The sequence below is a fragment of the Euphorbia lathyris genome, chromosome 9, assembly GCF_963576675.1.
Source record: "Euphorbia lathyris chromosome 9, ddEupLath1.1, whole genome shotgun sequence".
Lineage (NCBI taxonomy): Eukaryota > Viridiplantae > Streptophyta > Magnoliopsida > Malpighiales > Euphorbiaceae > Euphorbia > Euphorbia lathyris.
Window position 1 is genome coordinate 43,586,828 of NC_088918.1, and position 24,891 is coordinate 43,611,718.

Below are 24,891 nucleotides of genomic sequence, written 5' to 3' on the forward strand. Positions count from 1 at the left end.
GAGCTCATATATAATATTGATAATAACCCAAATTATTCTAGAATAAGGAATAAAGGGAAAATAAATAGAAATAATGGCAAACCATTATTCCTTATAAAAGTGGGATTTATGCATAATTAATATGGAATTAATGATAATTAATGTGGGATTAATGCAGGGGTGAATATGCAAATAATCAAGAAAAAGGAAGGAGTCTCTAGCATTATGCCACGCCGCGTGGACCATGACGAGACACGCCATAGCAAGATACGCCCGATGAGAGCGAGTAATGAAAACCCGCCATAGTTTTCAACGAGAGCATACATACGCCTCGACGGTTCTAAGAATACCAAATGGCGCACTTATAACCATCCATGAAGGGGAATAAATACAATTAAATGGCAATTAATAGCAATTAATAAAGTGATCACTATTGGCCAGGTGAACATGAGGAAGTTTCTTGAGACGGATCCATCTGGGGGTTTCTAAACCGTTATCAAGGAGAAACCTCCAACATTGATGATACTAACAACTCCATTAATACTGAAACCATCGAGTATAACTAAAGTAACATCAAAACTCACATTCAAGGACAATAAAGGGGATTAATGCGATTGTTAGAGAATTGTATATAGATACCACAGCTTCCTGGGATCAAAGAAACACACACACACACACACATTATTCTAACCCTATTTTGTGAAGAAATATATGGCAATACCGACTCTTATCATTGAGGGATCAAGGAAGAAGAAAGGCAACCCTCCCAATCCTAGACATCCCAAGAAGGACAAGAGGGTCATGCCCACTAAAGCTAAGGGGAAGCAAGTGAAGAAGCCCAAAGGAGAATGTCACTTCTGTGGTAAAGACGGGCATTGGAGAAGGAACTGCAAGGAGTACCTAGCCTCCCTCAAGAAAGGAAAAGACGGTGCTTCTACATCTGGTATGTTCTATATTGAAATAAATACAATTTCACAGTCTGAATCTTGGGTATTGGATACCGGATGTGGATCTCATATTTGTACAAATATGTAGGAACTAAGACGGACTAAGGAATTGAAGAAAGGAAACATAAACTTGCGAGTTAGGAATGGAGCAAGAGTTGCAGCGCTCGCAATTGGAGATTATGTTTTAAGTTTTCCCTCTAGGCTTGTAATAGAATTAAGGAACTGTTTGTATGTTCTAGAGATGTCTAGAAACATTATTTCTATTAGCTGTCTTGTTCATGATGGCTTTAATGTTTCAATAAAGAATAAAATTTGTGCGTTTTATAGAACTGGGATTTTCTATTTTTTAGGAATATCATTAAATGGGATTTATGTTTTAGATGATAAGATTTCTGTATTCACAATTGATACCAAAAGACATAAGCTAGATAATTCAACTTACTTGTGACATTGTCGTTTAGGCCATATAAACATAAGACGCATGCTTAAGCTACATCAAGATGGGCTTATAGATTCAATTGATTGTGAATCAATGGAAATGTGCGAAGCGTGTTTAAAAGGAAAAATGACAAAGACACCCTTTAGCAATAAATGTGAGTGTGTATCAGACACTCTAGGATTAATACATTCAGATGTATGTGGTCCTATGTCAGTCCAAGCAAGAGGAGGATTCAGATACTTCATTAGCTTCATAGATGACCACTCTAGATATGGTTATGTTTATTTGATAAAGCACAAGTCAAAAGCTTTTGAGAAATTCAAATGCTTCAAGAATGAAGTAGAAAATCAAACAGGAAAGAAAATTAAGATACTTCGATCAGATCGAGGTTGTGAATATCTTTCAGATGATTTTCTGAATTATCTAACTGGATATGGGATTTGCTCACAATGGACACCTACTTATACACCACAACATAATGGTGTATCCGAAAGGAGAAACCGTACCTTATTAGATATGGTACGATCCATGATGAGCAAATCATTATTTCCAAAGACGTTTTGGGGCTATACCTTAGAAACTGCCCTCTTTACCCTAAACCGAGTACCCACCAAATCCGCCAGTTCCACACCACATGAATTGTTCATTAGTAGGAAACCTAATTTCTCTTTTATGAGAATTTGGGGTTGTTCATCATTTCTCAAACGTATAACATCAGATAAAGTGGATGCTAAATCTGATAAGTGTTTCTTTACAGGATACCCTAAGGAAACTATAGGGTATTACTTCTATCATCCAGATGATCAGAAAGTAATAGTATCCAAACATGCAGTGTTTCTAGAGAAAGAGTTTCTTGAAGAAACACAAACGGGAAGCATGATCGAACTTGAGGAAGTTTAACAGGAAATACCAACTGAAACAACAGAGGCGATTGAGGAACCCGAGGCAGTCTCATTAGATGAGACTCAAGTGCCATTACCTACTCGTAGATCATAAAGAGTTCGTGAACTGTTGGGGTTTAGTGTTCTATAGACAATTGTTCTAGGATACAAACTTAAATGTAAATGAAGTGTTCTTTATATCATTTGTTTTAATGAGATATATGTTTTATAACTATATAAAAGGCAAACCCTTTTAAGCACTAAATAAAGTCTAAATAAAAGGGAATCTGTAAGTTTGTTTAAAGTGATTATAAAGTGTTCATACAAGCATGAAGTGAGACGAAACTTTATAATAAACTAATAAACTTAAAACCACCCCAAGTCAAGTAATATGTTTAGGATTGACATATCACTGTTGAGACTTGCATGTAACAATGTCTTCTGTCCCGACAGAAAGCTGATCTCACAAGCTTCATATATACAGATATCTGGACAGTTACATGGATCCGATGAAAAGAAGTTCATTAGGATTGGGGACCCGACTTGAGATAACAGGATGGGTAGATTCATCCTTGTCATCTGTTCATCTCATTGGTATTAATAGGTATAAATAATCCTCAGACTCAAAGGAATGTTAATTGGTCATTCTGGATTACGGAATGTGACGCTTTAATCCTATTGTAACACGGTCCTTAACAGAGATGACTCTGGGGTGTGAACATCAGACGTTGGGTATCACAGGAAGTAATTGCGGGATAGTTATACATTGGATTGAGCATTTATCACTCCCGATAAATGGGAGATATATCCATGGATCGTTGTGGAAGACTTGACTCTAAATCCTTGCAAGGTGATAGCTTAAGATTGAAATGCAGATTTCTCTTAACCTATCTAATTGGAGTTGACTCGGCCTGTACAAGTAAAACGAACGTCTCGCTATATGTGACTTGACATTATCCATAGTCATAAGATTCAGTTCAAGGACGTAGTTGATAAAGGATCAAATTATACTGTAACTAATACGGAAAGGTCAACGACAGAATCAACCTATCTTCTTATAGCTCTAGGGGAATGATTACGGACTTGCTAATCACATACTCTGTACATCATTCCGTTATGCAAAGATTAAATATAATACTTTGAAAATTAAATAATAAAGTTGCATACGGCTAGAAGCAATAAGAACCTAATGGGTCACACATAAGACTTGGAACCCAAAAGAGAGACAGATGTTAATTAATTGATGGAAGCCCAACTGAGCCCAATAGGGCCCAGTAACCAAGGGGGGCGAAATTTATGTAGTGAAATACATAAATGATTAATTTGATTTTATCAAATCCTAATTAGATTAGGATTATGAATTAAATTAATTAAAGGATAAATAAGTTAGGAGTTTTAATTAGATTATATTACTCCTATTATTATCCAATAAGGTTATCATTATTATCTTTTATATTTAGATATATTAATAGATAATAATTAAGAATTCTATTCCGAATTGAATTCCTATTAAGTAACATAATTCTATCTAACTAGGGTTTAGATACAAGTGATTATAAATACCCCCTACTAAGGATTTTCGAAATCCACCATTAATTTCAGGAGAGAGAATTCGAACCCCCCTAACCGAGGATGAGTTTTCACCGCTTCCATCCGTTCAATTGATTTTCATCTCTTTCTCTTTATCCTTGATCTTGTGATGATTAATTAGAGACAATCTACTTTGGTTGTTATAAACGGTTGATTCTAACTTGATCTTCCTTTGTTTTGTTTTGTGCTCGGGAACTCGAAGTAAGAGTTGTGGGCACTTCGTTTGCAACGGTAGATAGAACATCTAAAAGGTATTTCTTCTTATCCCTCTTTGTATGAAATAACGATTACCGGATCTTGGGGTTAATGGAAATAGGTTAAAAATTTTATAATTTCGCTACTATACGTTAGCCTATTTTCCTTCATTGGTATCAAAGCCTGCGTTAAATCCGTTATTTCATATATGAAAATTTAGAAGTTTTTTCAATCAGATTGAATAAATATTTATAGTTAGGTTGATTAACAAAACTGTTTTGATTAATTAGTTCTAAAAGATAAATAAGTTTTAATTAATTGTTAATTAAAATAGGTTATGCACATGTTCCTAATAATTTTGGTTGATAATCATTATAACAAAATCTATTAGTTTTATGGTTAGATTGATAAAATCAATTTTATTCATTCTAAAAGATAAAACTGAAAATCTATAATAGTTTTTCCTATTTTCTGAAAATCGTTTTAAAACTGTTTTAAAACTGATATATATATATTTATAAAAAAAATTACAGCAGTTCGTGGCGCGACCCGACTACTGTCGCGGTTGCTGCCGCGCGACAGCAACCGCACGCGGCGCTTGGACGCCCTAGGGCTGCTGCCAAACGGCAGCAGCCCAACCTCGGGCCCAGCCCGAGACCCACTTAATTTTAAATCGTTTAAAATTAGTTTTAAATATATATATATATTTCAGAAATTAATAGTTTTCTGTTTTGATTATCGAATGAAAATTTATTTAAAAGTTTGTTTTACCTATTTGTAAATCAAAAGTATTAAATGAATTAAAATCAAAATAATTGGGACGTGCATAATTAAAGTTTTGTACAGTTGTATTAATCTAAAAGGTTAATATAGAAGATACGAAACTGTTAGAAGTAAAATTGGATGAAGGTTAATTTGATGAGTTAATGTGATTAACCTAAATATTACATAAAATACTTATGTAATCAACCAATTAAATTTATTTAATTGAGTCTATGCATGTTTGGAGTTATGGACATATTTGGACCCTCTTTTAGTCTTTTGGTATTTTTGAAATAGGGTCTGCGAGTCCTGCCTTTCTACTATCTATTGTAATTTCTCCTCTCATCTAATTCCCTTCAATTTAATTGAAGTTTTCTTTAGTAGTATAGAAATTAATATGTAATTTCAAGGCGCCATGGAGAAGATGGAGGACCTAAAGAAAAATATGTAATAGTTAGTATTTCCGTAGGTTTGCCCTTTTATTCCGTCTCTGGCTCGACGGAATAATTTAGATGATATGTCCATAACGCCAATGTATGTGTCTGATGTATGCTAAAGCAAATCAAGACTAAGTTAGATTACGAGACCTAAAATAAAATCCCTCATTAAAAATTTAAGTAAATAAGCAAGTTATTAAAATCGGTTGCCCCTCCCTAATATTATAATTCAGCCGGTAGTACTGAGGGCCTTTGGGTTGTTGAGTAAACTCAAGCTCGGGGTCTTACGGTAACACCTGAATTATCGAAAATCATTTTTCATGAATATGGGGTAATACTTAAATTAGATTATGATAATTGGATGAGTAAACTCATGTTTTCATAAACTAATGGGCAATACGGTTGGGATTAATATGAATAGCATATTAGTTACTAATGTAGTTAGTAACCCAATAACTTAGGAATCACATTAAAGATGTGATTGCTTACATGAATCTACCTAACGAATGAGACTAGCTTGTTGAGTAAACTCGAGGCGAAATCTCAGGAGTTAGGATCCTAGCTCACTAAAGGATTTGTGAAATTCTTCGAATTAATATGGAGGGCTATTAATTTGGCAAAATAGTGGGAGCAATCTGAAATAAACTAAAAGGCCTATAATTTTAGATTGATATACTTTAAAGCAAATGAATAACATACGTTTACTCTTTCTCACTCTCAGGTTTAATAAAACACTCTTAAAATCATGACTAACACCAATCTGCAAAACATTCTTACCGATAACAAGTTGAACGGTTCAAACTTCACCGACTGGTTTCGTAACCTCAAAATTGTTTTGAAGTTCGAAAGGAAAGGGTATGTACTTGATACACGGATACCCCCTTACCCAACGGATGATGCTCCCTACCAAGAATTTTATGCTTACTTGAAGCATAAGGCTGATGACGATCAAGAAGGAGACATCATACTTGCATCTATGACACCGGAAGTAAAAAGGCAACTACATGCAGATATGGATGCCTATTCCATGGTCAAGCACCTAAAAGAGTTATTTATGAATCATACTCGGTGCGAACGCTTCGAAATAAGAAAGCAGTTATATGGATGTAAGATGCAGGTGGGCACATCTGTAATGGCACATTGTGCCAAGATGATTAGCCTTATCACCAAGTTTTCTAGTATTGGAGATGCGATGGACCATGAACTAAGTGAGAACTTACTTCTTCAGTCCCTCCCCGAGAGTTACTCACAGTTCATCATGAACTACCAAGCGAGTGGCTTGCAAACCTCTCTTGAAGAGCTTGCATATATGCTCGAGAAAGTCGAGCCCAATACAAAAGAAAACGAGGAGATACCAAGCCTTACTATTGAAGGATCAAAGAAAAGGAAAGGGATATCTCCTGATCCATACCATCCTGAGAAAGGCAAGGAGGCAATGCTCACCGAAACAAAGGGAAAGGAATTAAAGAAGCCCAAAGGCAAGTGCCACTTTTGTGGTGAAATGGGGCATTGGATGAGAAATTGTTTGTTGTACCTAGCTACCCTCAAGAAGGGAGAAGCCGGGACTTCAACATCTGGTATGTTTTATATTGAAATAAATACAATTTCACAGTCTGAATATTGGGTACTTGATACCGGATGCGGATCTCATATTTGTACAAATATGCAGGAACTAAATCAGACTAAGGAATTAAAGAAAGGAAGCATAAACTTGCAAGTAGGAAATGGAGCAAGAGTTGTCGCCCTCGCAATTGGAGATTATGTTTTAAATTTGCCCTCTAGGCTTGTAATAGAATTAAGGAACTGTTTATACGTTCCACAAATGTCTCGTAACATTATTTCTATTAGCTGTCTCGTTGACGACGGTTTTCATATTTCAATAAAAGAAAACCATTGTGATTTTTATAGAGATTCGATCTTCTATTTTTCAGGAATATCATAAAATGGGATTTATGTGTTAGATGACAAAATTTATGTTTTTGCAATTGATACCAAAAGACATAAGCTAGATAATTCAACTTACTTGTGGCATTGTCGTTTAGGCCATATAAACAAAAGACGCATGCTTAAGCTACATCAAGATGGGCTTATAAATTCAATTGATCCTGAATCATTGGAAACATGCGAATCATGTTTAAAAGGTAAAATGACAAAGACACCCTTTAGCAATAAAGGTGAGCGTGTATCAGACACTCTAGGCTTAATACATTCCGATGTGTGCGGTCCTATGTCAGTCCAAGCAAGAGGAGGATTCAGATACTTCATTAGCTTCATAGACGACCATACCCGATATGGTTATATCTACTTGATGAATCACAAGTCCGAAGCTTTTGAGAACTTCAAATGCTTCAAGAATGAAGTAGAAAATCAATTAGGAAAGAAAATAAAGACACTTCGATCCGATCGAGGTGGCGAATATCTTTCAGATGATTTTCTGAATTATCTAACTGAATGTGGGATATGCTCACAATGGACACCTCCTTATACACCACAGCACAATGGTGTATCCGAGAGGAGGAACCGTACCTTACTAGATATGGTACGATCCATGATGAGCATAGCATTACTTCCAAAGACATTCTGGGGCTATGCCTTAGAAACCGCCCTCTTCACCCTAAATCGAGTACCAACTAAATCCGCTAATTCCACACTATATGAATTGTTCGTTGGTAGGAAACCCATGTTCTCATTCATGAGAGTATGGGGTTGTTCAGCATTTGTCAAACACATTGCGTCCGACAAACTAGATTCTAAATCTGATAAATGTTTCTTCATTGGATACCCTAAGGAAGCTATGGGATATTACTTCTATCATCCAGATGATCAGAAAGTAATAGTATCCAAGCACGCAACCTTCTTAGAGAAAGAGTTTCTCGAAGACACAGAAAAGGGAAGCATGATTGAACTTGATGAAGTTCATGAACAAGAAACACTAACTGAAACAACAGAAGCGGTTGAGGAACCCGATGCAGTCCCATTAGATGAGACTCAAGTGCCACCCCTTCGTAGATCATAAAGAGTTCGTGAACTCCCTATTAGATATGGTTTTCTAGTGGGAGATGATGATGAGGTTCTCGTGTTAGACGACGAACCCGAAAACTACGAAGAGGCTCTTAACAGTCCAGATTCTATAGCATGGCTTGAAGCCATGGATTCTGAGATGGATTCCATGTACACCAACCAAGTGTGGACTTTGGTTGATCTACCCGAAGGGATAAAACCCATTGGGTGCAGGTGGATCTTCAAAAAGAAGACTGACATGGATGGAAAGGTTAGCACCTACAAAGCTAGGTTAGTAGCGAAAGGATGTCGTCAGAAGCAAGGAATTGATTATGACGAAACTTTCTCTCCTGTGGCTATGTCCAAATCAATCAGAATAATGCTTGCTATTGCCGCTCACTACGATTACGAGATTTGGCAAATGGATGTGAAAACAGCTTTCCTAAACAGAAACCTGCTTGAGGATGTATATATGATGCAACCTGAAGGTTTCATATCAAATGATGCAAACAAGGTTTGCAAACTTCAGAGATCCATTTATGGACTCAAGCAAGCATCAAGAAGCTGGAACAAGCGTTTTGACGAAACCATAAAACAATTTGGTTTCGAACAAAATGGCGAAGAAGCTTGCATTTACAAGAAAGCAAGTGGGAGCTCTGTAGCATTTCTGATATTATATGTGGACGATATATTATTAATGGGAAATGACGTAGCTCTACTATAGTCGGTAAAAGTTTGGTTATCTGGTAACTTCTCAATGAAAGACCTCGGTGAAGCAGCTTATATACTTGGCATAATGATCTATAGGGATAGATCAAGAAGACTGCTTGGTCTTTCACAGGCTACATACATTGAAAAGGTGCTAAAGCGGTTTAGCATGCTTGAATCGAAACGAGGTAACTTACCTATGGTACATGGAGTAAAGTTAAACAATCATCAATGTCCTAAAACTGATGATGATAAGAAGCGCATGGATGTAGTCCCGTATGCCAGCGCAATCGGTTCGATTATGTATGCTATGTTATGCACTAGACCTGACATAGCGTTCGCGTTATCTATAACGAGTCGTCACCAAGGAAATCCGGGAGACGAGCACTGGATTGCCGTCAAAAACATTCTTAAGTACTTGAGAAGAACTAAAGATATGTTTCTAGTGTACGGAGAAGGGGATCTGAAAATAGAAGGATTTTCAGATGCAAGTCATCTCACAGATGAGAACGATTCAATCAGGATACCTATTTATCTTGAATGGGGGCGCGGTCAGCTGGAAGAGTTCCAAGCAAGGAAGCGTAGCTTTCTCTATGACCGAGTCAGAGTATATCGCTGCTGCGGAAGCATCGAAGGAAGCAGTTTGGATTAGAAAGTTCATTACTGAACTTGGTGTGGTGCCTGACATTGTAAATCCCATTACACTGTACTGTGATAACAATGGAGCCATTGCGCAAGCAAAGGAACCACGGTCTCATAATGCATCCAAGCATTACCTTAAGCGATACCACATTATAAGAGAAATTGTGGCAAGAGGAGATGTGAGAATAGAAAGAGTACCTACAGAGGACAACGTTGCAGATCCGTTGACAAAACCCTTAACCCAGAAAGTACATGATCGTCATCTAATTTCTACTGGGATAAGTTGTAGAAACAATTGGCTTTAGTCCAAGTGGGAGTATGTTGGGGTTTAGTGTCCTATAGATAATTGTTCTAGGATACAAACTTAAATGTAAATGAAGTGTTCTTTATATCATTTGTTTTAATGAGATATATGTTTTATAACTATATAAAAGGCAAACCCTTTTAAGCACTAAATAAAGTCTAAATAAAAGGGAATCTGTAAGCTTGTTTAAAGTGATTATAAAGTGTTCATACAAGCATGAAGTGAGACGAAACTTTATAATAAACTAATAAACTTAAAACCACCCCAAGTCAAGTAATATGTTTAGGATTGACATATCACTGTTGAGACTTGCATGTAACAATGTCTTCTGTCCCGACAGAAAGCTGATCTCACAAGCTTCATATATACAGATATCTGGACAGTTACATGGATCCGATGAAAAGAAGTTCATTAGGATTTGGGACCCGACTTGAGATAACAGGATGGGTAGATTCATCCTTGTCACCTGTTCATCTCATTGGTATTAATAGGTATAAATAATCCTCAGACTCAAAGGAATGTTAATTGGTCATTCTGGATTACGGAATGTGACGCTTTAATCCTGTTGTAACACGATCCTTAACAGAGATGACTCTGGGGTGTGAACAGCAGACGTTAGGTATCACGGGAAGTAATTACGGGATAGTTATACATTGGATTGAGCATTTATCACTCCCGATAAATGGGAGATATGTCCATGGATCGCTTGTGGAAGACTTGACTCTAAATCCTTGCAAGGTGATAGCTTAAGATTGAAATGCAGATTTCTCTTAACCTATCTAATTGGAGTTGACTCGGCCTGTACAAGTAAAACGAACGTCTCGCTATATGTGACTTGACATTATCCATAGTCATAAGATTCAGTTCAAGGACGTAGTTGATAAAGGATCGAATTATACCGTAACTAATATGGAAAGGTCAACGACAGAATCAACCTATCTTCTTATAGCTCTAGGGGAATGATTACGGACTTGCTAATCACATACTCTGTACATCATTTCGTTATGCAAAGATTAAATATAATACTTTGAAAATTAAATAATAAAGTTGCATACGGCTAGAAGCAATAAGAACCTAATGGGTCACACATAAGACTTGGAACCCAAAAGAGAGACAGATGAATTAATTGATGGAAGCCCAACTGAGCCCAATAGGGCCCAGTAACCAAGGGGGGCGAAATTTATGTAGTGAAATACATAAATGATTAATTTGATTTTATCAAATCCTAATTAGATTAGGATTATGAATTAAATTAATTAAAGGATAAATAAGTTAGGAGTTTTAATTAGATTATATTACTCCTATTATTATCCAATAAGGTTATCATTATTATCTTTTATATTTAGATATATTAATAGATAATAATTAAGAATTCTATTCCGAATTGAATTCCTATTAAGTAACATAATTCTATCTAACTAGGGTTTAGATACAAGTGATTATAAATACCCCCTACTAAGGATTTTCGAAATCCACCATTAATTTCAGGAGAGAGAATTCGAACCCCCCTAACCGAGGACGAGTTTTCACCGCTTCCATCCGTTCAATTAATTTTCATCTCTTTCTCTTTATCCTTGATCTTGTGTTGATTAATTAGAGACAATCTACTTTGGTTGTTATAAACGGTTGATTCTAACTTGATCTTCCTTTGTTTTGTTTTGTGCTCGGGAACTCGAAGTAAGAGTTGTGGGCACTTCGTTTGCAACGGTAGATAGAACATCTAAAAGGTATTTCTTCTTATCCCTCTTTGTATGAAATAACGATTACCGGATCTTGGGGTTAATGGAAATAGGTTAAATTTTTTATAATTCCGCTGCTATACGTTAGCCTATTTTCCTTCATGAACTCCCAGTTAGATATGGTTTTCTAGTGGGAGATGATGAAGAGGTTCCCGTGTTAGACGACGAACCCGAGAACTACGAAGAGGCTCTTACAAGTCCAGATTCCAAAGCATGGCTTGAAGTCATGAATTCTGAAATGGATTCCATGTATACCAACCAAGTTTGGACTTTGGTTGATCCACCGAAAGGGATAAAACCCATTGGGTGCAGGTGGATCTTCAAGAAAAAGACAAACATGGATGGAAAGATTAGCACCTACAAAGCTAGGTTAGTAGCGAAAGGATACCGTCAGAAACAAGGAGTTGATTATGATGAAACTTTATCTCCAGTAGCTATGTCCAAATCAATCAGAATTATGCTCGTTATTGCCGCTCACTTCGATGATGAGATTTGGAAAATGGATGTGAAAACAGCTTTCCTAAATGGAAACCTGCTTGATGATGTATATATGATGCAACCTGAAGGTTTCACATCAAAGGATGCAACCAAGGTTTGCAAACTTCAGAGATCCATTTATGGACTTAGGCAAGCATCAAGGAGTTGGAACAAACGCTTTGATGAAACCATAAAACAATTTGGTTTCAAACAAAACTGCGAGGAAGCTTGTATTTACAAGAAAATTAGTGGGAGCTCAGTAGCATTTCTCATACTATATGTGGATGACATATTACTAATGGGAAATGACATAGCTCTGCTACAGTTGGTGAAAGTATGGTTATCTGGTAACTTCTCCATGAAAGACCTAGGTGAAGCAGCTTATATATTAGGGATAAAGATCAATAGAGATAGATCAATAAGTCTGCTTGGTCTTTCACAAGCTACATACATTGAAAATGTGCTAAAGCGGTTTAGCATGCTTGAATCGAAAAGAGGTAACTTACCGATGAGACATGGGATGAAGTTAAATAATCATCAGTGTCCTAAAATAGAAGATGATAAGAAACGCATGGTTGTAGTTCCGTATGCCAGTGCGATTGGTTCGATTATGTATGTTATTCTTTGCACTAGGCTTGATGTAGCATTCACGTTAAGCATAACGAGTTGCTATCAAGGAAATCCAGGTGAACGAGCACAGGAATGTTGTCAAGAACATTCTTAAGTACTTGAGAATGACTAAAGACATGTTCCTAGTGTACGAAGAAGGGGAACTGAAAATAGAGGGATTTTCAGATGTCAGTCATCTCACGGATGAGAACGATTTTAGATCCCAATCAGGATACCTGTTTATCTTGAATAGGGGCGTGGCTTTCTCTACGACCGAGTCTGAGTACATCGCAACTGCGGAGGCATCAAGGGAAGCTGTTTGGATTAAGAAGTTCATCACTGAACTTGGTGTGGTGCCTGACATTGTGAATCCCATTACTTTGTACTGTGATAACAATGGAGCCATTGCACAAGCAAAGGAACCACGGTCTTATAATGCATCCAAACATTACCTTAAGCGATACCACCTTGTAAGAGACATTGTTGCAAGAGGAGATGTGAGAATAGAAAGAGTACCTACAGAGGACAACGTAGTAGATCCATTGACAAAGCCCTTAACCCATAAAGTACATGATCGTCATCTGAGTGCTACTGGGATAAGTTGTAGAAACAATTGACTTTAGTCCAAGTGGGAGTATGTTGGTGTTTAGTGTCCTATAGTCAATTGTTCTAGGATATAAACCAGCTGTAAATGAATTGTTCTTTATATCATTTGTTTTAATAAGATGTGATTTTTAAACTATAAAGGCAATTACTTTTAAGAACTAAATAAGTCTAAATAAAAGGAAATCCCTAAGTTTATTTAAAGTGATTATAAAGTGTTCATACAAGCATGAAGTGAGACAAAACATTATAATAAACTAATAAACTTAAAACCACCCCAAGTCAAGTAATATATTTTGAATAGGGATTGACATAATACTGTAGAGACTTGCATGTAACAATGTTTTCTGTCGAGACAGAGAGCTGATCTCACAAGCTTCAGATATGCAGATATCTAGACAGTTACATGAATCCAGTGAAGGAGTTCATTAGGATTGGGGACCCGACTTGAGATAACAGGATGGATGGATTTATCCTTGTCACCTGTCCATCACATTGGTATTAATAGGTATAAGTAATCCTCAGACTGAAAGAATTGTTAATTAGTGATTATGGATTATGGAATGTGATACTTTGACTCTGTTCAAACACGATCCATAACAGAGATGACTCTGGGATGTGTGTGGGCAGGCATTGGGTATCACATGAAGTAATTGCAGGATAGTTAACATTGGATTGAGCATTTTTCATTCTTGATAAATGGGAGATACGTCTAAGGATCGCTTGTGGAAGACTTGACTCTAAATCCTTGCAAGGTGATAGCTTAAGACTTGAAATAGAGATTTCACTTAACCTATCTATTCGGAGTTATCTTGGCCTGTACAAGTAAAATGAACGTCTCGCTATATGTGACTTGACATAATCCATAGTCATAAGATTCTGTTCAAGGATGTAGTTGATAAAGGATCGAATTATACTATAACTAATACGGAAAGGTCAACGACGGAATCAACATGTCTTCTTATAACTCTGGGGGAATGTTTACGATTCTGCCTATCACAGTCCTCGCACTCATTCCGTTATACAAAGATTAAATGTAATTTTGGGGAATTAATTTAATGGTTGTATACGGCTAGTAGTAATAAGAACCTAATGGGTCACACATAAGACTTGGAACCAAAAAGAGGAATGAATGTTAATTAATAGATGGAAGCCCAATATAGTCCATAAAGGCCCAAATAATGAAGGGGGCGAAATACATGTATTATATATATCATGTGGGAATTAATTTATTTTAGACAATTATGATTAGATTATAATTGTGGTTACATTAGTTATGGGATAATTAAGTTAGAATGTTTAAAGTGGTTAAAATGCTTCTATCAAACAACTTAATGTTATCTTTATATTTAGAAAAAAACTCTAAAGAAGTTATCTAAAAACTATAAATAATATTTATGGAGTATTTATTTAGAATAAAACTCTAAAGAAGTTATCTAATAACTGTAGATAATATTTATGGAGTATTTATTTAGAATAAAATTCTAAAGAAGTAACTTAATTCTATCTAACTAGGGTTTAGATACAAAAGGCTATTTATATCCCCCTTATAGGTGAATGGTGGTCAACTCCTAATAGAGAGAGAAATTCGACCCCTACCATAGAAGACCGAATTTCCACCGCTTGCTTCCATTCAATTGATTTCATCTCTTTATCTTTATCCTTGATCTTGTGTTGATTTGTTAGAGATAATATATTTTGGTTGCTATTCATTGGTTGAGATTCTAACTTGTTTGATCTTGTCTTCTAGTTTGTGCTCGTGAACTCGAAACTAGAGTTGAGGGCACTTCGCTAACAACAATAGATAGTTCTTCTAAAAGGTATTTCCTTCTATACTTCCTTGTATGAAATAACGATTAACAGATCTTGGTTTGAGGAAATAGGTTAAAATTTTTATATTTCTGCTGCCAAACGTTTGCTTATTTTCCTTCATCACACACTTATAGTTGGTTCATTCGGACCTCATGCACACAAAATCATTGATTTATCATCTTTGACAGATGAGGCGGCATACAGAACGAATTCACACGTTTTTTTCTATTGCATTGCATGTCATCTCATCCGTAAAAAATGACAGATCAATGATTTTGTGTGCAGAATGTCTGAATGAACCAACTATATATGTGTAATAGATTTTTAAAACTAATTATAAGTGGGTGATAAGTTTTTAAAGCCAACTATAGATGTGTGATATGTTATTTTAAAAGTTCATATATCCTTAAATTTAAGGATTATATAAGGTTTAAATAGAATCCGAGGCAGGCAAAGGAAAGAAGACATTATAGTGAGTGATGACTCGTGACAGACCAATACAATACAATATATCGTCCCGACCAGACAAACACACCGACGCGAACTCTCTCTCTCTCTCTCGTCCTCTTCCACTATATATATATACCAATAATACCCATCAATTTAAGCACCTCATTTTAAGCTTACACGCTGTCGTTTGCTTCTTTTTCCTGTCAAACTTCACCGCACCATCAGTTTCCTTCTGCCCGCCGCCGCCGGTGCCCGAGCTGCCAATGCGAATATAACCTCCTCCGCCATTTTTATCACTTTAGGTACCACCATGTCCTTCCCCTTGTAATTTTTCTTTTCACTTCTTTGCTACTCCTGTTGCTTTTAGACTTTTAGGGTTTCATTTACCCTTTCTTTCTTTATTTTTAGTCTTTCTATTTTGTACCTCTGTTACCATTATCAATTGCTTGCTTGTCGTATGCATCAATAAATTTTCAGACTTTGTATTTGATTTCTTTAACTGTCAGTCATTCAGATTTACAATGGGATTAAATGGCTGTTTCTATGCAGGGGTGGGTGGGTTGAAGGTTTTTCTTTCCCTTTACTGTAACCTTCCTTACTTTAATATAAGTGCATTGCCCACAACTTTTAAATGGCTGTTTCTAGGTCTCCTGCTGACAGTGAATCTTGTTCTACACTGCTATTGTTAATTCTTACTGGTGTTATGGGCGATATGGAATCTGAGCTCCTTGGCCTGAAATCCTTAGAAAATTCAGATACAAGTGTCTGTGGACCTACAACTCCTGATACAGAGAAAGAGAATGGGGATTTCCCCTTGGATCTTACTTCTCCACTAACTGTGGCGAAAAAACTGCCTAAAGTTGTAATATTTGGCTCTGAAACCAATAAAAAAGGGGATTCAAGTAGCCCAAAAACACCCAAGGATGGTGTTTTTGACCCATTCGCTCCTGGTCCTGATGACAAGGCCTGGGCTCCCCAGGGTAAGAAGTACTTTGATGAAGCAAGAATGAGTGTTGCAAGACGGCTTACGTTCAGTACTTCCTTGAAAGGGTTCAGTTGTCCTACTCCAAGTGATGATGCACAGTCCCTTTCGGATGAGAAGATGCTTGAATCAGTCTATGAGAATCTCTTAGAAGTTATAGTCTCAAATCAAGCTGAGAGTGTTCTTGCTCAACTATCAAATGCAGAACGTGATTTTGGTGCTTGGGAGACACCTCCCTCAGCTCCTCGACTTAACGGAGTTGCTGAAACGTGCCCAGGTGCTCCTCTCAAACCAACAGGTAAATCAAGAAGCATTGATTTGGGATTATGCAGAAAGCTGGAGTTCTAATTGACTTGTGTGCATATATGCACTGCCAACTAATTCTGTTACGAATCCCCCATTACTAAAATTAACTTGGTCTCAGTGATGTAATTTTGACAGGGGAGACACTGTATAGGAATTGTTGAGCAAATCTTGCTTTTGAAATGAAACACAGGAAGGAAGCTTTTCTTCTTTATTTATAACACATGTTCTGTGTGGGGCTGCTGCTGTATATTTAAAGATATGAATGTCTTGACCTTTTCTTTTTCTTTTAAAGTTGAGTAAAACTAACCAAGGATTGAGTAGAGTTGTGGTTGGTGAGTTAATGATGAGGGGAGGGTTTGGTAGTAATAATACCATAAATGATTGTATTATGAATTTGAAGAAAATTGTAAAAAGGTCATTTTACATGAAAAAGTTAGAGAGCCTGCCTTTATAATTTTGGCAGCATTTACTTTTTAAGTTTGTCACATTTGTTATTGTAGTTTAATTTTGGAGAAGATAGTTTTATGATGGAGATTTTCCCTAAATAGAATCCCCTGTAATATAAGAGGGAGGGATATCAACATTTTATGTATACCTACACAAGTCCAAAGGATGTTGTGCATTTTAAAAAGAGAGAGAGAGTAGGAAATCAAGCTTAATCAGTTTCACATCTATAGTTCAGCTTTGATGTAATGACAAGTGTAATCTTTTTATACTTGTTTAAAGTCATGCTCGGAAAGAAAGAGCAACAAAATAATCTTTCTGAGAGTGTGAGAGTGAGACTAATAAAAGAATGAAAACTGATATGGTGTAGATTTAGCAAGTCCCTGTGAGGCGCCGTTGGGATCGGTCGGGGGTACTCCGATGCCTAAGTCAGTAAATTACTTAAGAGAATAAATTATAATGACAAAGCAAGGTTAAGAAGAGTGTGTAAGTGTACCTCTGTTGTCATGTTACAAGGGTATTTATATAGGTTCGAGTGATAACTGTAATAACCTCTCTTAATGCCCTTTTAATGAAGAGTAATGCTCTTTTAATGTAGTCTAACTCCATCCTCTAACCTCCGAGCTTTGTCAGGTTTTGAGATATCATTAATGCTAGTTTAATGCTAGTGAGTTACGCCGTATAGTCATTTGTTTCTTCCCAATGCGGATCGTCATATGAGGCGGATCCCTTCTTCCTGTCGGATGGATCTTTGTAAGAATCCATGGCACGACACCGTATTTCCAACTATGAGCTGCATGGCGGATCATAAGTGGAACTTATGAGACGACACCGTATTTTCCATTATGCGTTGTGTGGCGGATCGTAAGGAGGACTTTATGAGACGACACCGTATTTCTATCTGTATGCCATATACTCCTGGGAGGCGGGCCTTGATCTTGCCTTTTTTCCCTTCAAGCCCTCTTCGCGAGGGAATATCTTCAGTTTAGTCCTCCATATTTCATGGCGGGTGTTATAAAAAAACTTTTACAAAAAAGTATCTACCGGGACGGGGTTGCATATACAAGAATGAAGATCAAAATTTGAATTTGGTTTTGGGTCTGGAGTTGCACTTGTGGAGCAGGAAAAGCAATAGAGAAGATGTAAGCAGAAACAGGATCGACTGCAAATTGATCCACTTGTAGATTGAGGTTGCAAACAAGAGTAGAAGAAATGATCCTAGGCCCTTTCTAAGGAAGCTGGATCTTGGTTGTTTTTCTTTAAGGATAAGAATGATAAGGAAAAACAACACCACAAGGAGCACGAGAGAGGTAGGGGGAATGGAATAGATAAATTGAATGGCTGTTGGGGCTTGGAAGATTGTAATTAATGGAAGTCCTCTTCTTTCTTGTTTTGGTTACGGAATACTTTCTTCTTCGTAAATATTGCAACTTTCTTATGCCTACTATTCCTCACCATTCTGATCCTTGTTTCTTATTGGAACTACCTGTTCCGTTCTATTATCTTAATCGATATACAGTTTGAATCTCATTCACAGGTACCCTATCGGGGCGTTTGGTATTCTATTGGGATAGAGATAAGGATAAATGGTTGGGATAAAGAAAAAATATGATAGTCGAGAATTATTATTCAATGTTTGGTACGTGGGATATGGATAGAGATAAAATAATACATTTTACTATTTTAATCTTATTTAAATTATATAACATTAATTTGAGGGATATGATGGAATTTTCCATTATATTAAAATCGCAGGAGTTTATCCCACCTCCTTATATCCCTCTCTTGGGTATAGAATTTGAGGGATAAAAGACTTATCCCTCATATGTCTCACTCTTCTATCTCTCAAATAAACACGGTCGTGTTTTTTTATCCCTATCCCACCTCCTATATCCCTTCTAACAAACAGCCCGTATAGGATATTTCAATTCTCATCTCATACTTGTCATGAGTATTTTTGTAAATCTTATTCTCATCCTAATTTTTTTATATTTTTTATATAGGGTTTAGATAGTTTCATTAAAATTATATAGTATTAAATCCCGACGAAACTCATACAAGTCATTCCTAATTCCTAATTCTAATTCTGATTAACGCAAGTATGGGCTAATTTTATCAAGTATAATTGTTCATTCTATATAAATTGGACCATGGGCTCAAGCCAACACATAAAATGACAAGTCCAGGTCTATCACTGTCCAATAAAATATATTCCTAAAATATGCGGTTTATTTAGAAAATAAAAAAAAATCTTAAAATAATGTTTTTCATCATTTTCTAAACTTTATATAAGTGTTTACTAAGCTAATCAATATTCCATCCGATATAAATGTTTACTAAGCTAATCAATTCTCATTATATAAGTCGTTTCGGTTTTCCAAGAACTTTCAGTTTAGTTTTTTGGTCCAAATATTAAATATTTTGTCTTGATATAAGTGTTTTTTAACATTTCCATGTTTATTACCCAGTAGTAACATAAGAGATATATTTTTTTTGTAAGTTAATGCAAATTTATTAATTTGACTCAACATTAATTAATTATATTTTTTAATTTGTGTGAAAATCTCTAAAACGACTTATATTAGGTGGTATCGTATTCCTTCCATAGCATAATTTTATAGTTACAGAACTTTGGATACAAATCACTCAAAAAAAACAATATTTTCAACTCTAATCTCTGAATTTTGACAACAATCTACGTTTTTCGACTTGATTCGAATTCAAGATATAGAGATTCAAAACATTTCGAGAAACACATAGTTAAAAAAAGCTGGAAAGAAAAGAGAAAAATGAAAGAAATGGCAATACATATACATCATAGAGGTACATGAAAGAAATCGCAAAGACTTGCTCGTAGTTTATAATCTAACAATTTTGACAAGAAAAGTATTAAAGTATAAGAAAAGTAATTGTAAGCAAAGATGGGAGGGGGCTATAATTTAGTTTTAGAGTTGCAGTTCTGATCCCCGACAGTTTGATTGGAAACAAATACAGTAAAATCGCAGTTAGTTGTGGTGTCCACACTGACTTTGAATATCTTTAGAATGGATACTTTACCAGAAAGTTTGACCAACGAGTTGAACATCAACACCCCCGAAATCACATCCGAGTAAAGCTGTGAATTCGAGATTAAGCGATCGGCCATCACCGTCACGCTCACATTCATAGGCCTAGTTTCGTCCGACCCTATTTTTCCAGCCGGAATCGGAACTTCACCCACTAATTCACCTCTGTAATTCAACAAGGCAGACCCATTCTTATACTTGAACCCCACCTTATTTGGATTTTTCACGGAGAGATCAACGCCCAGTGTAATATTCAAATCCACGCCCAATCTAGCCACGTCTAAAGACATCTTCAGATTTTCCACGGTGATTGATTCGACTGAGGTTTTAGGTTCTTTGGCTTTGAAAACTGTAAATGCTAGGATTACGATGATCAACACGATGAGGACGATGACGGCCACCGTCACGCCCAGACAGATGTTTCGGCGGCGGTGTTTGCTCTTTGGTTTTGGTAGAGATTGAAGCTCTTCATCTTTTGTTAAATTTAAGGCAGATTCCTCCATTCTGTCCATTTTCTGCTCAGGATCTGATCTGATCTGCTCCATGTCTATTCTTTATACTCCATTTTCTAACCTTATTTCTTTTAATTTGCATTTTAAATTGTAAACGTGTTTCAACTTCCAACTTCAACTTTTCAAATGGATCTAATTACTTTGATGCAGGGGTGTTTGTTTACCTACTGATTGCCTTTTCATTTTAAAAGGTAGAATTTTAGGTGTTTGTCTTTTCATTTTAAAAGCAGCTTTTTCCAACAGCAAATAGCAAATAGCAACAGCAAACAGCCTTTTCATTTTAAAAGGTAGAATTTTAGGTGTTTGCCTTTTCATTTTAAAAGCAGCTTTTTCCAACAGCAAACAGCACACCGTAGGTAAAACAAACGGGCCCGTAATCACAATCCATCTCTTTTTTTATTATTTTTATTTGCTTGCGTATATATTTTTACCCATAATATGTTTTTACACAACACTTAATATATATATATATATATATATATATATATATATATATATATAGGGGAGGGATCAAGTGAGAACCCTCCCCTAGGTGAAACTCACCTTAGGTGAGAACCACCCAAAATTACGTAGTTTTGGGTGTAAAATTTAATAAAAAATCGCTACTGCTTGGGGGGGTCGAACCCTGGCCTCTTGATTTCCACTCCACACTGCTTACCACTAAACAATTTACTTTCCTTGTGTATTTTGCCGCGCGCTAATTAATATACCAATGCCCTTGTAGCTTCTATTGTTTAATATTTGATGCACGCACTTATTAATATTGATTAAATTCGCATAATAATTATTAATAGAAAAAAACAAATGTGCATAATAATTAATTATTAAAAGAAAAAAACCAAAAACATGCTCTAATTTCTTATTTATTTAATTCCTCTATATTTTTGTAATTTATATTTTAAATTGTTAAAGACGATGTTCTAAATATTGTTACATATGTTCTAAACTTTATAATTTGTGTTCTAAAAATTAAGATAATGTCTTAAAAAAATAGTAATTATATGGGCCATTTTTTTGTTCAAAAAAAAAACTCACATTCTAAATAACATAACGTATGTTCTAAAAAACATAACATATGTTCTAAAGTTTATAGTTTGTGTTCCAAAAATTAAGTATAATTTTCTAAAAAAAGCAGTAGATATCTGGATCGTTTTTTCACTTGTTCTATAATATAATTTATAACTCATGTTCGAAAAAACATAACACGTGTTCTAAAAAAACATAACGTATGTTCTAAAAAATATGTCGTACGTTCTAACTTCATAGTTCATGTTTTAAAAGTTAAAATATATGTTATAACGTATGTTTTAAAAAATATATAGTTTGTGTTGTAAAAATTAAGTATAATGTTATAAAAAATCAGTAGATATCTGGATCGTTTTTTCATTTGTTCTATAATATAATTTATAACTCATGTTCGAAAAAACATAACACATGTTCTAAAAAACATAACGTATGTTCTAAAAAATATGTTGTACGTTCTAAACTTCATAGTTCGTGTTTTAAAAGTTTAAAATATATGTTCTAACGTATGTTTAAAAAAATATATTTTCTTATATAACATAAATTACAACAATATAAAGGAATTAAATAAATAAGAAATTGGAGCATGTTTTTGGATTTTTTTTCTATTAATAATTCATTATTATGGACATTTTATTTCTATTAATAATTCATTATTATGCAAATTTCTTTTTTTTTCTATTAATAATTTATTATAATGCACATTTAATCAATATTAATAAGTGAATGCATCAAATATTAAATAATAGAAGCTAAAAGGGATTGGTTTATTAAGCAGTGCACAACATAATACACAAGAAAAGCAAATGGTTCAATGGTAAGGAGTGTGGAGTGTAAGGGAGGAAGCCAGGGTTCGACCCCCCAAGCAACAGCGTTTTATGGATTTTTTTTTTAATTTTCTACCCAAAACGACGTAGTTTTGGGTAGTTCTCACCTAAGGTGAGTTCTCACCTACAAAAGGGTTCTCACAAGAGCCATCTCCTATATATATATATATATATATATATATATATATATATATATATATATATATATAACCTATTTATAAAATGGAGATTTTGGTAATATTTACCTTTCAAACTAAGCATAACATGATAAGAGTATGAACTTTTCTAAACTCGTGTCTTTCAAATATGAAAAAGGTCACTCAATTTCTTTCCCTTCAATATTTTTTAATTATTATTATTATTTTTAAAGTTGTCTCATTTCTCAGCTCGAGACTTGTTAGACATTCTTTAGATGGATCATCTTCTGAATAAAACTTTTTGAAATCTAATTTAAGCGACTTAAGACTTTTAACTACTCAAACCAGCCTTAATTGGTTATTATTATTATTATTATTATTTTGAAACAATTATTATTATTATTATTAATCCCTCAAAAGCTTTAATCAAATTAAAGCCTTAAAACATATTTGATGACCAAATTTATTATCACATGTTTATATTTTCCTGGTACATCGTTCATTTAGAATTTTCAATGGTGAACCCTAAAAACATCTTAAGGGGGAACCGAGAGAAACCAACTTCCTAGAATGTGCCTTAGGGGAAACCATGTAGTGTACCTTAGAAAAAACCAACTTCATATAGTATACCTTAGGGGAAACCTAGAGTGTATCTTAGGGGAACCAACCAGGGCCGTCTCCAGCATTTTGAAGGTTCTAGGCGCATTGTGCATTTTTTTTCATATCTAAATCTAATACTATTTTAGAAATAATAAATATTATATAATAAAATCAATAAATTATTAACTACAATTCAAGTCATATAATAATAATATAAAGCTAAGAAATTATTATTCTTTTTGCTTTTGTATATGTAAAATCGAGTTTTCTTTTATATATTTAAAATCAAGTTTCTTCTCACCAATCATGCGAGAAGCAAGCAGACGACAAAGTATTAGTTTCTGGAAATTAATCTTGGACGACTCAACTTGAACCTAATCACAAGATTCTATGGAAAGAGAGAGAAGAATTTATCTTCGAGATTAAAAATTGGCTGAGTCGCGTATTTATTATGAATTACAGGCTTAAATCACTATTTGGACATCGATTGATCCAAGGAATCCTGTCATTTGGCGCTTGATCTATCCAAAATTTTATCATTTGGCCACTGAACTATCCCTGTTGGTGAAATTTCAATCAATTTGGATAGAAACTTAATAGAATTATTGACATATGATAATATTTTGATAATTAGAATTGACAAATTTTAGTTTATAGATTTGTTTTTTTGTTTTAATCTCATTAATTATTTGGGTAAATCAACTTTAAAACGTACGGCATGTCAAATCCATATGTCAAAATATCACCACATATCATAAGGAAACAATTTTATCAAGACTTTATCAAAATTAAGTAGAATTTCATCAATTTGAATAGTTTATGGTCCAAATGTGACCAAAATATTAAAATTTTAAATAAATCAGAGTCTAAATAACATTTTATACCAAATTACAAACTGTAATTTATAAGTGCATTTCGTCTTGTAATTAAAAAAATAAAAAATTTAAAAATCACTACAATAACAAAATAATAGTTTATACATTGTTTTCAAATATGAAAAAAAATCAGAAAAAATCAGTACATGTGTTGTCAAAAGAGAGAAACAAAAAATAAGAGAAAAAATTAACCAATAAATGTTGATCCAAGGAATCATCAAAATTGAGTGAAATTTCATCAATTTAAATAGTTTATGGTCTAAATGTGATCAAATAATAAATTAGTGACCAAATATTAAAATTTTAAATAAATCAGAGGCTAAATAACATTTTGCACCAAATTACAAATTGTAATTCATAAGTGAATTTCATCTTGTAAGTAATAATTTATACATTCGTGTTGTCAAAGAAAGAAAGAAAAAAATAAGAGAAAATGTGAACAAAAAAATGTTAATCCATAAAATCGAACTCTCACCCTTATAAACATCTCCACTATGTTTTTACCATTCAACCTAGCAGTACTTTTTTTTATACATCTAAACTTAT

General features: G+C 34.8%; 2 protein-coding genes across 4 annotated transcripts; one reads left to right on the forward strand and one right to left on the reverse strand.

Moving 5' to 3' along the window:
- Positions 1–15,631: 15,631 nt before the first annotated feature.
- On the forward strand, positions 15,632–17,320 carry LOC136205282 (cyclin-dependent protein kinase inhibitor SMR11). 3 transcript variants are annotated; one of them, XM_065995808.1, is made up of 3 exons: positions 15,632–15,876; positions 16,124–16,854; positions 16,998–17,320. In XM_065995808.1, the coding sequence occupies exons 2-3, from the start codon at positions 16,206–16,208 to the stop codon at positions 17,021–17,023; spliced, it is 675 nt and encodes a 224-aa protein (XP_065851880.1). In that variant the 5' UTR covers positions 15,632–15,876; positions 16,124–16,205; the 3' UTR covers positions 17,024–17,320. The 3 variants fall into 3 exon arrangements, with proteins under 3 accessions (XP_065851880.1, XP_065851879.1, XP_065851881.1); XM_065995807.1 differs by having other exon boundaries at positions 15,635–15,876; positions 16,124–17,318; XM_065995809.1 differs by having other exon boundaries at positions 15,638–15,876; positions 16,220–17,318.
- A 2,776-nt stretch (positions 17,321–20,096) lies between these two features.
- LOC136206113 (uncharacterized) lies at positions 20,097–20,962 on the reverse strand. The gene has a single exon (XM_065997039.1). The coding sequence runs from the start codon at positions 20,914–20,916 to the stop codon at positions 20,239–20,241; it is 678 nt and encodes a 225-aa protein (XP_065853111.1). The 5' UTR covers positions 20,917–20,962; the 3' UTR covers positions 20,097–20,238.
- Positions 20,963–24,891: the final 3,929 nt, after the last annotated feature.

Bases quoted from the DNA above. Each gene is read 5' to 3' on its own strand.
- LOC136206113 (XM_065997039.1), bottom strand. From the start codon at position 20,916: ATGGAGCAGATCAGATCAGATCCTGAGCAGAAAATGGACAGAATGGAG.
- LOC136205282 (XM_065995807.1), top strand. From the start codon at position 16,206: ATGGCTGTTTCTAGGTCTCCTGCTGACAGTGAATCTTGTTCTACACTG.